Genomic DNA, 13,544 nt, shown 5'->3' on the forward strand with positions numbered 1-13,544 from the left:
TCATCATCTCTGGCTCCATTTCAGGCATCACTGCTTCTCTGGGTAGGGTCCCGCTCTCTGCTCTTCTCCCTTGATGGTCCTAGGGCCCTCCGCTCCGAGACTGAATGGTTAATCACTCCCCGGTGCTGTCACTTTTTAATGTCAGAAAGTGCTAACCAAAATGTTTCTGACAACAACTAGAACTTTGATATTTCTTTCTCAATTGGACCTTAAGTGACTACATATCTTACCAACTAAACACCAGATCCACTGTCATCGGGTTGGAGTTCATATCAACCGAATACAGGCTTTCTGAGACTAAATCATTATGGGAGCAGACAGCAGCTGGTGGGTTTGAACCATCAACCTTGCAGTTATTAGCCTAGTGTCTAATCCATAGCACCACCAGGACTCCTTAAAATATCTTAGAGGATGCAATTAACTATTTCATCAGGACTGTCAAGTTTTGATGTCTCTGGTTGTGTTCCATGCTGGGACAAAATTCCTATGTATCTGTGGACCTGCGGAAACTGAAATATACATTATCTGTTTCTAAAGTGCAATGGTGGAATAGTCACCAAGTAGGCATTTCCATTGCAAACAGGATGATTAAGAAGGAAAGAAGAGGTCATATGTACCAAACAAATTCATAAGCTAGCATGGCAAATTTTTTTAGCTTTCAAGGCTTGAAAAGAAACCCGTTTTGGGGGGAAATAAAATAATTAAATATGATTTTTTTTTTTTTTTAAGTCCAAATCAAAGCCGAGAGAGTTTTCTGATGGAATGGTTGTAAAAACGTGAGTAAGAGGACCTGACTTCATGATTCTGACCTGAGGAAGTGAAAGGATGGAAATGTCACCTAGTAGTAATACAGGGAAGTCCACAGGTGACACAAGTTTTGAAGGAAAGATGGAGACTTCTACTCTGGATCTATTAAATGCAGTTGTCAGTTCGATATGCAAGCTTATGATTCAAGAGAGTGATCTGGACTGCAACTAAGATCTGGAAAGTCACTGGTATTTCGCTCTTATTTAGAATCATGCACTGGGTGAGTTCAGCCAGGGAGTCAATGCAGACAGAAAGGCAGTAGACCAGGGCTGAGTCCTGAGCATGCCCCACGTGGGAGGGACTGACAAAGCGAAATTGAGAAGGAGCAATCAGTGAGGGGTAAGGAAGACTGGCACTGTAGGGTAAGCAGTGGGTTTCTGCTTGGAAACCTTATACAGGGTCACTGTGAGTCAGAACTGACTCAGTGGCACATGCCAACAACAACAATTCCTGAAAGCCAACTGAGGAGAATATCCCCAAATTGAAAAAGTGAGTGGCTATGTCAAACAGTTTATATATCAAATAAAATATGGACCACGAATTGGCCGTTAGGTTTAGCGTTAGTGACCTTGACAAGAATATTTTCCTCAGTGTTGGAGAAACTGACTGAAGAGGATTTAAGAGAGAATAAATAAGAAGAGAGAAAAATAGAATCTGGATCACTCTGCAGGGTGTTGGTTACAGTAGGGTATAAAGAAATGGGGTAGTAGTTGGTGGAATTGGGGACAAAATATATTTTTATTAGACTTGGGCAGGATATTTGTAAATTGTAATAATTCAACAACAAGCAAAAATATATGCATTGATTTCATGTAACATGAGGAAAAGTACCATAGTGCTCAGTTGAGTTGGTAGGTGGGCTAGATGGGATCAACTGTACGAGCCAGAGCATCTGTGATGACAGGTGGCCTGGCCGAGTATTTGTGTGCACTAGTGGTTGAAGGGTTGATGTGGTCCAGAACCGCCTACGAGCCTTTGGTATGAGGACTCTAAGTTGGAGTTGGTTAAATGAGTTAGTAGCTGTTTTTTTTTTCTCTTTTTATGTATGGCTAGCATGTAACGCCAACTTGTCAGAGCGAGCCGTTTTCTCGTCGACTTTGGTTTCTCATTGATAGGGTGGTGATCATGTGGGAAATGTTTACTTGGTTATAGACATGTTGACTGTTTGGTGCCTTCCTATTCTTTTCTGCCCTACTTTTGAATCACCCTCCCACCTTCCTTTCTCACCCTTGTTTATAATTAACCAGTGGTGATATTCAGCTTGGGAATAATGAATATGGCAGTTGCTATGGTGGTGGTTATAAGTTTATTTTTAATACCTTGGCTCGGTACCTTTAATCTCTCACTAACCAGTTGCAGCGTTGAATTGTGGGAGAAGAGTGTGTTTGCAGAAATACCACTTTACTTGGATGGTGCCACAGCTGTCATGGAGCAGTTTTGAAGTATTTATACAGCTTTGAAAACCTTAGATATTTTCCTAGAAAGGTTTTCCTTACCCAGCTCACCTTGCCCAGTGTAGAAATGTCATTATCTATAGACTAATTCTGTTTGGGATTAGGTAAATTCCTTTTGTTGTAGCTATTTTCATTTAAGATAATGGACATAAATACAATGTACATAAAACTGACTAGTTTTTTGGCTGAACTTGAAAGCTGCTTTTATAGATACATTATGTGCTTCCATTTTCAGTAGAATCTTTTAAATAAAATAGAAAACCTATTTGCTATTAAAAATACCAATTTATATTGTATGCATTTGGCTTTTAAACATTGTCTAGTATTTTTAATATAGGTCTTTTTATCTTTCATAGATCAATAGAAATGAAAAAGTCTCTTTTTTTTATTCTTTTCACAAAGAATTGACTTCTTTTTACTTCCGAGTCCTGGTGTGGTGCTGTGAGTTAATGCGCCAGACTGCAAAGCTATTTGAACTGCAAGGTCGGCAAGTCAAGCTCACCAGCTGCTCCTCGGAAATCCCTATACAGGGTCGCTATGGGTCGGAACCGACTCAACAGCAGTTAACAACAGCGAGTTCTATACAGGCAAAAAATAATAATTTAAAAAAACTGTAATCCATGTACTTGCTGCAACATGGATGAACCTCAGGAACAACATAGTGATCTGCTGTATGATAATGAAATGTTGCTCAGTTTTGCACCATCCACACAAGCTGCTTGAGCCCCCGGCTGTTTCGTTCCATCTTATTGAGGTCCTCTCTCTTTCTTGTTGCCCTACTTTTCCCAGATAGATGCTAGTCTCCAGCAATTGATTCCTGTCCAAAGTAAAAGTAAGTAAGACAAAGCCGGTCCATCCTTACTTCCAAGGAACCTTTGTTCTGGCTGTACTTTGCCAAGACTGATTTCTTGGTTCTTCTGGCAGTCATCCAAGACTACAATTCATATGCATCACTTCTTTGGTCTTCCATTTATTCCTTGTCTAACTCTCACATGCATGTGAGACCATTGAAAATATCCTGGCATGGATCAGTTGTACTTTAGTCATCAAAGTGACGTCTTTGAAAACATTATGCTACATGACAGTAGACCACATGGTGCATGATTCTATTTATATGCAATGTCCAGAATAGGCAAATCTAGAGGCAGAAAGTAAGTGGTCATCAGGGGCTAAGGGAGTCTAGAGTGGCTGCCAATGGGGATACGGTTTGTTTTGGAGTGAAGGTTGCACAGCTCTGCAAATACAGAAAAGGCCATTGAATTGTACACTTTAAAATGATTTTATGTTTTTAAAAAATCTATAATCTAGCAAACTAAGGACTATGTTCTTCTTCTCTTCCTCCCAGTTCTCTGTTTTTAACCCTGAGCAAATGGTATGACAAATACAATTACTCTTCAATGAACCAGAATTAACTTACCATTATTTTACATGTTTTGTTTTTATCTGAGAACAGAAGTATTATATCGTGTTAAATATTCAAAGAAATAAATATAAATGCAGAAGTTTTCAATAGAGAAATTCCTCATAATAGTAGGACAACTATTTTAACTTGAGTGTATATCTTTCCAAGGACCCCTGGTAACACCATAGGTTAAACATTGGTCTGCTAACTGCAAGCTTGGTGGTTCAAATCCTCCGGCCACCCCACGGAAGAAAGATGAGGCAGTCTGCCCTCTATAAAGAATGGCAGCCTTGGAAACCCTCGGAGACATTTCTGCTCTGTTCTGTAGTGTCACTGGGGTTTGAGTATCTTTCTAGACTTGAACATGTGTAAGCCATTAAGTTGCTTATTTGAATGTTTGGCACAGAAGCTGGGATCATGGTATATACACTATTTCAAAGCTTATATTTCTTTGATTTAGTCTGTATTTGGGGGCATCTTTCTGTATCAGTATACAAATTTTTATCTCTTTTGCTTGTTTTACAATATTTTCTTAAATGAGTGTACCGCCACAATTCATAAATTTCTGAAATGGACATCTTAATAGGCTTTGTCAAAATTTGTTCTTAAATTTTAACACCAGTTTATATTTCTGCATATAATGAATGAAAGGACTGGTTTTCTCTACTTTTTTCAACATATTGGTTATTCTCAGTCTTCTATATTCATCTGATATGTAAAAAATCTTGTTTTAAATTGCATTTAAAAAAACTGAGAATGTTTCTCTTTTTATGTTTATTGTCATTTTGTATTTCTTCTGCAAATTGCCAACATGTTACTGCCACTTGTTGGTTTTCTTATTAGTACATTGTCCTAATATCATGTATCTTTTTGGCTTGGAATTCTATTTTTAAAACTCATGAGTGTGCATAATTTGCATTGAGCAGCTTTATATTTCATGATATTTTCACACAGTATTTCTATTTCTGCTTTTTTCTATTTTGTAGCTTGGTTGATGAGTTCTTTTAAAACATGTCGTCTTAGCTTTTTGCTGTGAAGTCTAATGAAACTTTTTGTATTAGTACAGAAATTATTCTCCCTTAACTTCTTTTTTTTTAAGTGTTTATTGTAAATTGAGTGAAAGTTTATAGGGCAGATCATCAGTTTTACATTAGACAAATCATATGCTTTGTTTCATTCCAGTGATTATAATCCCCTCCATGTACCATCAATTAACAGTTCTCTATTCACTTAAGCTCGTTTTTGGGAAAAAAAACCACTCAGGCATGTATGATAATTTTACACCACCAAAGGGCACATTCTGCAAATCTGCCTCCTGGCTGCTAACTCTCAGTTCCTCTCTTTCCATGAATCTAGAGTCCTCAGCTGCTCCCTCTCTCCATGTCCCCATCTCTGCCTCCATCTCTTGTGTTGTTGCTTCTGTGGATAAGGTCCCACATTCCACTCGTGCCCTTCTCCCTTGATGGTCCTAGGGTCCTCTGTTTCTGGACTGTAAGATTAACTACAACCCAATTTTTGTTATAGAACTTTCACCTTTACAGTTGTGACAGTCGCAGTTAGTCATGATAACAATTATTCACTATTGAATCAAAAGAATCTTATCCCCATCTCTTTTTACCAGACCCATATAGACAAGATGAAAACTATTCAGTGGGGACTCTATCTTCCCACACACACTCTTAAACTAAATTCCCCCTTGAAACCTTGTAAGCCAATCACTTTGTGCCTTTATCGCCCTCTCATTTTAGGTAGCCTATGTCTAAGTTGCCCATCCTTATCTACCCTGTATAGAGGGGATAGCATTGATATTTGATACGGAGACTCCTTCCCTTTCTGTTGGTATTTTGAGCTACTACCTCCATGAATATAGGTCAAGTTCATCAGATTGTGGCAATTTACCCTCGTTTCCTTTCTCAAAAATTATTTTTGTTTTTTGTCTTCCTCTAGTCGAGTTCTGATTATAAAGCCATCAAAAGTAGGTTGAATAGTTATCTGCAAGTTTGGGTGTTCTTGTGTGTCTCCCCTCACTTCAGATCAGCTGGATGCTTCACTCTCAGCTCTAGCCCTCTGTGGCTATGTCCTTGTCCATGGGCTCAGGTGTCCCCAGGTCTCACCACACTTTGGGCCAACCAGCCCTTCCTCTTCTCTCTCACATCTCCAGGTCAGTGGAAGTCTATGGAACATGGTTGAACTCAGCCCATTTCTTCATTGCTGCGTTTCCCCTCTTCCACTCACCAGTAAACCAGTGTGGTTGCCAGCAAACTTACATGGCTGCTCATGTGTTCTCTTTGAGTTTCAGTCTTAAGGGTCTCCCTTAACGTCTAAGTTGTTTCATACTGTAAATATTTGTGATAATTTAAATCAAGTAATAAGACATAAGTACAAAGAATGAAGTGGTAGATTTGGATTGTAGGAAATACAGTTCAGTTTAGGATTTGGTGTCAGACAAAAACCTCTGTTCTTGTTCTACCTCTGCCACTTACTAGCAGGGTGACCCTGAGCAAGTTCCTTAACTTCTAATTCTTAATTTCTGTCTTTGTAAGGAAATAACAAATGACCTAAAAGGATTATGATTAGACCCTGGCATTCAGTAGGCACTTAGTAACTCATTCCCCTTAGAGGTAACAGTGAATTAATGATCCAGACAAAAGAGAAAATTACATATACTATGCATAGTTGAAGCTACTTCCTTTTGCACTTGATTGTTTAGTCTCAAAATCTTGGAGTATATTGGAATGAATTTCTATTTGTATATGAATATTCAGACCCATCTTTTTCCTTCCTGGAAATGTGTGCGTTTGAGTTTTTTGCTTTTATGTAGAGAAATCCTCCTCTTAATGACACTGTGTTTTCCTTATGGTTAATTTCTTATCCCCTTCTGTTTTAAAAGGTGTTCCAAATGTATAGATACATGAAATAGTAAATTTAGAAAAGAATGACCCAATTATGTTTATACTTCTGTAGTAACTGTCTTTAACATTTCTACATTACCTATCAGAGAGATGCAAATCAAACCACATTACCATTTCATCCCCAGTAAGATGGAGTCCTGGTGTGGCACTGTGGGTTAATGTGCTGGACTACAAAGTCGGTTTAAACTGCGAGGTTGGTGGTTCAAGCTTTCCAGCCACTTCCTGGAAACCCTATACAGGGTCGCTATGGGTCGAAACAGACTCGATGGCACTTAAGAACAACAGGATGACTAAGATTTTTTTTTTAAAGTTGGTAAAGGTGTGGGGGAATTGGAACTCTTATCTTGCTGGTGGAAATGCAAAATGGTATAGTGCTTGTAGAAAACAATATTGTGGTTCCTAAAAATAAAATTAAAATTAGAACATGCTGAGTAAAATGAGTCAATGACAAAAGAATAAATACTGTATTACCTCAGTTTTGTAAAAAGACAAGAATAGGCAAATGTTTTGAGAATATATAAAGGATCCTGATTTGGTACTTATAGAACTGGACAGCTAAGCACAAGGTCAGCGGTTCAAACCCACCAGGTGCTCCTTGAAAACCTCATGCAGGGTCGCTATAAGTCGGAACAAACTCGACAGCATTTAACAACAACAGCCTGTGGTGAAAAGAAAGGAATAAGGGGCATTGCTACTTATGGAGAGTAAAATTTCAGTTTACATTGGTGGAAAAAATGCGTTCATTAAGGGTAGAATTGCACAACTAATTGCTGTCAATATGTTATACACCATTGAAAAATTGAAGTGGCAAAAGTTACAGAATTAGATACATGTAACTACTACTATATTTGTGTGTAGCTGCTGAGACAACCAATTTACAGGATTTAGTTCCTTGGTTTGGAGATTTAGGGGCATGGCTTCATGGGATAGCTCAGTTAATTGGCCTAACATAGTGCTTTTGTTCTACCTCCTAGTTCATTGTGTAGTGCCTGGGGCCTTAAAAACTTAAAGCAGTAATCTAAGGTCTTGCAACTGGTCTCTATTTTCCCAGAACAACAGAGGAAGAAAGAGTAAGAGGAAAAAATGAAATATGTGTGGCTCATTGCTTCCATGAACACTTCCTCCCTTACCAGGAGGCCAAAAGAAGTGGTCTGCATGGCTACCACTCCAAAGTGTTTTGATTACAGATGCTAAGAGAAGGATCCAGATTGAAAGGGGAAAAGTGCTGAACAGAATTTCCAATTCTCATGGACTTCAGAATATCTGCATCCACAGAGGCTTGGATGAACCTTTGAACCTGAAGGCTTTTTAAAACCAAATACTAGCTTAGTTAGTTATTGCAAAATACCTGCCTTGAACATCATGCTCTTATAAGAAGTATCTATGAGCGAGCTTCAAAATGTTTCTGGCAAATAGAAATAAAAGATAATAAAAATTGTCAATGGACTTTCTGAAGCCCCCTCATATGTAGGATGAAATTGACACCAGCAATGGCAGAGTACATAGAACACTCGGGACAGTGAGTTTATGGGGGAGGGTGAGAATGATTGCACTACTGGAAGGATGTCTTCAGTGTCGCTGAGTCGTACATGGAGAAATTGTTGAATGGCTGTATGTTCCGCTGTGTATATTTTCCAGCACACACACACACACACACACACAAATTTAAATGCAGTTTTCATAAATGTGTCATTTTTCAAGACAGGGATAAGCTGAGTTGCATTTATACTTTGTATTTTAAGAGCAAGAATTGTGTCTTCCTATATTAGAAGTATAATGCCACAAGTTATAATACAATGCGTTCCCTGAATAAACACAAAGGTGGCTAATTAACCTTAAGGGTTAGATTATAGGGGTGATGTTTTTCCTCCAAGAGAATGCATTATAGGTTGTTGTTGTTGTCTTCTCGTACTAATCATATGAAATTTAAAAGTAGATGTGGAATAAATTTGTAGTTCGTTTCTTTAAAAGGGAGCATTTGAAAGAATAAGTAATATCTTTGACATCCAAGGAATAGACATGTAATGAAATGTGTTGTCTTACAGCCAAATTTGTATCCTACTGTGGGGCTGCAAACTCCAGGAGAAGTAGTTGATGCCAATTTTGGGCAACACCCATTTGTGTTTGATATCGAGGACTACATGCGCGAGTGGAGAACCAAAATCCAGGCACAAATAGACCGGTTTCCTATTGGAGATCGAGAAGGGGAATGGCAGACCATGATACAAAAGTAAGAGTGAAGACCTTTGAGTTGGTACTATTTAAAAGTATCTTTTTTTATAAAGCATTTCATTCTTGTGGTATATTTGGCAGCTTTTTTTAGTCTACTGATTGAGAATCTAATAATTTTAAGGTATTACTGATTATATTTTAATATCTCTACAGTCATTTGGACTTCTGGTGTGGCACTGTAGTATCAACACCGGACTGCAAACCGCAATATCAGCAGTTCAAACCCACCAGCTTCTTCTTGGAAATCCTATACAGGGTCACTATGAGTCGGAACGAACTTAACAGCACTTAACAACAACAGTCATTTATTCCGCCTATTAAAAATAATGTTTTATTTGGCACCATACATGCAGAATTGCAGTTAACTCTGACTTTATTAATTTGACAGAGAAGAAAAGTGACAATAGGTCGCTTACGTTAGGTTAATTCATTTGCCGTCCTTAGTAATGGAATTGAAGGTTTCCATAGGTTATATGAATGATGTCTTAATGTTCATGAAAAAGCTAGATTCAGAGTGATCATCTTTTAAGAATAATAACCAGCTTTTCATTTACTTGTTGTGAGTTGCCATCATGTCTGTTCCAAGTTATGACTACCCAAGTGTGCAGAGTTGAACTACTCCTTATGGATTTCAAGGAGCTGATCACCAGGCCTGTCTTTCAAGACACTGCTGGATGGGTTTGAACCACCAACCTTTTGATTATTTGTGGAGCACTTAACTGTTTGCACTACCCAGAGACTTTCATTTAGTAGGATTCTCCTTTTGCTAAATACGTTTACATTTAATATGAAGACGCAGGAAGATTATAATTGCCTTCATTCTAAATAAGAAAATCTGACCCTAACCTCCAGCTTCGAGAAAAAAAAAAATCTTGCTAATTAATTTTAATGCCATGTATTTATAATTGTTATTGTTGTTGTTAAGTGCTGTCTAGTTGGTTCTAACACATAGCGACCCTGTATAGGGTTTCCAATGAGTGACTGGTAGCTTTGAACCACCAGCCTTATAGTTAGCAGTCCAGTGCTTCTCCTTTTAAGAAAAGACAAAGGAATGAAGATCAAGGAGCCATGAATATGTGATTTGAGTTCCTAAATGCAGTGAATATATTGGGCTCAATGATGGTAGTAGTGGAGGATGACCAGCAGCAGAGAAGAAAATGTCAATGAGATAAAAGTACCATAAGATAGAAAGTGCTATAAACAAACTAAGATAAAAATACCTCATTTCCTAATTTGCTAACCAGATTAATTAGGGAACGTTTTTATCTGTTCTATATTCTTTAAAGTAGAATTTCATTTTAGAAACCAGCAGGAAACTGTAATTTCTACAACAAACTTTTAAAACTATACCTTTGATGAAAGGCAGTGGTACTTACATGATGACTCTTCAAAGTTTTGATGCACTATGGACTGAAAAACTAAATAAATATCATTAAGCATTAAAATTCAGCTATATTATTGCAGTCTAACCCAAGAAAATAGCAAAAGCTTTCAGATACCATCAATCCAACACAATTCATCATGTCTTTTTAATTGCTGATAACCTTCTTTAATTGAAAAATCTAATATAACATACATAACATTTTTTGCACTTTTGGAGATGGAGGTGATTGAAAGGATGAGTCTGAAAATACATTTCTTCTCTGGAAGTGTTACATCTAGAGGCTTGACACTAATATTCTTGTCCAGAATAAGTAAAAGAATAGAAACCCCCTACTCAGAATCTCAGAGTCACCTTGCGTTAGCACTAGGATGGGTTGTTCTTTTTTGTTTTTAAAAGCTTTTCAAATCTTATTAAGACTATAAAAATGTTTGTCAGTGAGCATTGTTGCCCGATTGTTTCAGGAAACAGTATTATCTTAGTTCAATTGTCAGTTCTATGAGAACCCCCCTCCTACACATACGGTCCCTCCTATTTGCCACAAAATTGGTATTCCATGACTTCATGGGAGATTTACTGTAAAAGGCTTATTCTCCTCTCCCTCTTAATTTCAACAATTGGATGAAATAAAATGAAAAATCTATCTCTTAAAGATGTTTCCCTTGTCTCCCGTTCACACTTCCTCCACACTTCTGCCACACCCTCCCCCAGCTCCACAGCCACTGCCTCCGTTCATTATTTCTAACTGTAGGTGCCTTCACTCCTTGGTAGTGCCAAGTGGTTTTGGAGTGGGATATTGGAATATGGTAGAATTTGGGTTAGCTAATCACTTGCTTATGTTAATATTTGAGTAACCTTCTGTGTAAAACCTTACTATGGGATGTAGATTAGAAGATTGGCTCTTCTTTGGCTTGTGTTATTACTACCTCATAGACCTTGTTCTGGAAAATTCTCTTTCTGGGTTCACCTTAGCATTTCTTCTGTTGACATCTTTTGGTCCCAGCTCATTTGGTTAAAAAAAAAAAAAAAGTGTTGAACGAATTACTGTGTTACTTTTAAATTGTTTTATTTTCCAGAATTCCAACAGTTTTCTGGTATACGCCTACATGTGAAACAGAAATAATAGTGAACTGAATACAAGAATAGGGTAGAGAGTGCCAAGACTCAGAGAAAGGGCCACGCAGAGCTCTTGGTTCTCTAATAATTATTTTAGGGAAAGTAACCCTATTATAGCATTTGCATTGTTTGTTTTTGGAAATATTACATGACTCGGACAGAGTGATATTGGGACTTACTTTAAAGGTGATGTTCATAAAGCATGGTAATAGGGTATACATATATTGTAGTACAGAATATATATGTAGTTGACTAAAAGATGTGTTTCTTCTTTTTCTTTTAAGAATGGTTTCGTCCTATTTAGTCCACCATGGGTACTGTGCCACAGCAGAGGCTTTTGCCAGATCTACAGACCAGACTGTCCTAGAAGAATTAGCGTCCATTAAGAATAGACAAAGTAAGGACAGTGTGACTTACTTCCAGATGCTAAGTTTCAGTACTTACGTTTTTAGAAATTTTATTTTTAAAAACGAAAATTTCTAGTACATTAATTTTAATTTGATGCCTCTAAAATGTATCTTCATTGACTTTTTGAAGGTCAGGTTATAAAAAGTTGACATTAGGACTGTGCTATAGTTGTGGATGTAGAATGATAATTTTGGAGAAAGTTTTGTAAGAAATATCTGTACTATTTTTTCTTAATTAAAAAAAATGGTTTCTGCTATTTTCTGGAAATAAATGTTTTATATATATGTACTTTTGAATAGTAAAATAGTCCTGATTAGAAAGCAGAGATGGCAAGTGAATGACATTTAAATGTCTCTGAATTTAAATTGCTGTCTGACTTTAAAATCGAATTGATCATTAGCATTCATTGCTTAGCTTCTACTGCTCAAGTGGCCACAATGTTAAGTACGGTACTTCCCACAGTTGGCTGGCCTCAAGTCCCTATGGTGGATATGATGTGATGAGCGCACAGGGACAAAGCAGAACAAGAGAGTGACACCCTGATGAATGACAGCAGCTTTTATAGGTCTGACTCCTAAAGCAGCGCTCGGAAGTTGTGCTGTAGCTGCGGCGCACTTGCTCGTCTCTCTCACTACCTTAGGAACTCCGGACCAGAGATGACCCTGTCGTTTTGTATCCTCATCATCTAATTTGACATGCGCTGGACACACAGTGTGTCTGTTGAATTAAAGTCTTACCCAAAGACTAGCATTTTTTTTAGTTCAAAAAGTCATTATATTTGATAGAATATTGTGAATATTATTTTAGTAATCCAGTTAGTCTGTTTAATCTTTGTACTTCAAATTTCAATACTATTAGTCTTTTCCTGTATATTGTTTGTGATATTTTTTTATAGTTTATAAAGTTACTTGTTTTTCTAATGTGTCTGAAATTTGTACTTGATTTCCTAATGCAATCTGTGATTTTAGAAAAACAATTTTAAGTTATGGTAATGTAAGAATTTCTTACTAACTCCCCCTCCCTTTTTTTTTTTTTTTTTTTGAAGTCCACTAAGTTTCAACTTTTAAATAGCTATTATTATTATTATTTTTTTGCAAAAAATTTTGCAACAATTTGAAACCATTCAGAAATAGCAACGATAAATCTAGAAGAATAACATTAAAATTTCAGAAGACTATGATACATTGGAAAGACAAAGAGTTAAAGCTGAATCAGTAGATGTCAGATTCAGCAAAATAGAGGACAAATGACTTGATATCTGTCTGTGAGAGGAACAGTCAGAAAGCAAAAAAGACAGTGAAGAAACTAAAGAGTTATGTGGGACACCATCAAGAAAAATAGCTTACATGTGATTGGAATTGCAGAAAAAGAAAAGATTGAGAAAAAGGCACAGAGAAAATTTTAAAGTATTAGCTGGCAGGAAACATCCCTATAATACTATAACTTCAGTGAGCTTGAAGTTAGGTAGGCCCCAAAAGAAAACCATCAAGACATATATTATCATAATCAAACATTTCAGAGTGAAAGACAAAAGAAACAGTCATGAGAGCAACTCAGGAAAAATGGAAGAGAGGAACCAATAAGGCTAAATTGTGGTTCCTCTGCAGAAACAATGCAAGCCAGAAGGCAATGAATGTAATATCAAATACTAAGGGGCTTCAAAAAATTTGTGGCATGGTGATGGAATTAGAAGTTAATGGAATTTTTCTAAGAACTTTTTTGAAGTCCCGCTGTGTAAAATCCCTGCAAGGAAAAAAATTGCTAGCCAAGAAATGTAAGTCCAGAAAAATTGTTCCTCAAATATAATTGTGAAATTAAGACATTTCCAGATA

At 37.1% G+C, this 13,544-nt stretch overlaps 1 protein-coding gene across 1 annotated transcript in view; it reads left to right on the forward strand.

Annotated features, from left to right (window-relative positions):
- RANBP9 (RAN binding protein 9) overlaps positions 1-13,544 on the forward strand; it is a 98,043-nt gene that overhangs the window by 58,027 nt on the left and 26,472 nt on the right. The window contains exons 6-7 of the mRNA XM_006864078.1: positions 8,621-8,805; positions 11,589-11,701. Of these exons, the coding sequence (XP_006864140.1) occupies positions 8,621-8,805; positions 11,589-11,701 (298 nt within the window). The remainder of the gene's footprint in view (positions 1-8,620; positions 8,806-11,588; positions 11,702-13,544) is intronic.

The sequence above is a fragment of the Chrysochloris asiatica genome, unplaced genomic scaffold, assembly GCF_000296735.1.
Source record: "Chrysochloris asiatica unplaced genomic scaffold, ChrAsi1.0 scaffold00060, whole genome shotgun sequence".
Classification (NCBI taxonomy): Eukaryota; Metazoa; Chordata; class Mammalia; order Afrosoricida; family Chrysochloridae; genus Chrysochloris; species Chrysochloris asiatica.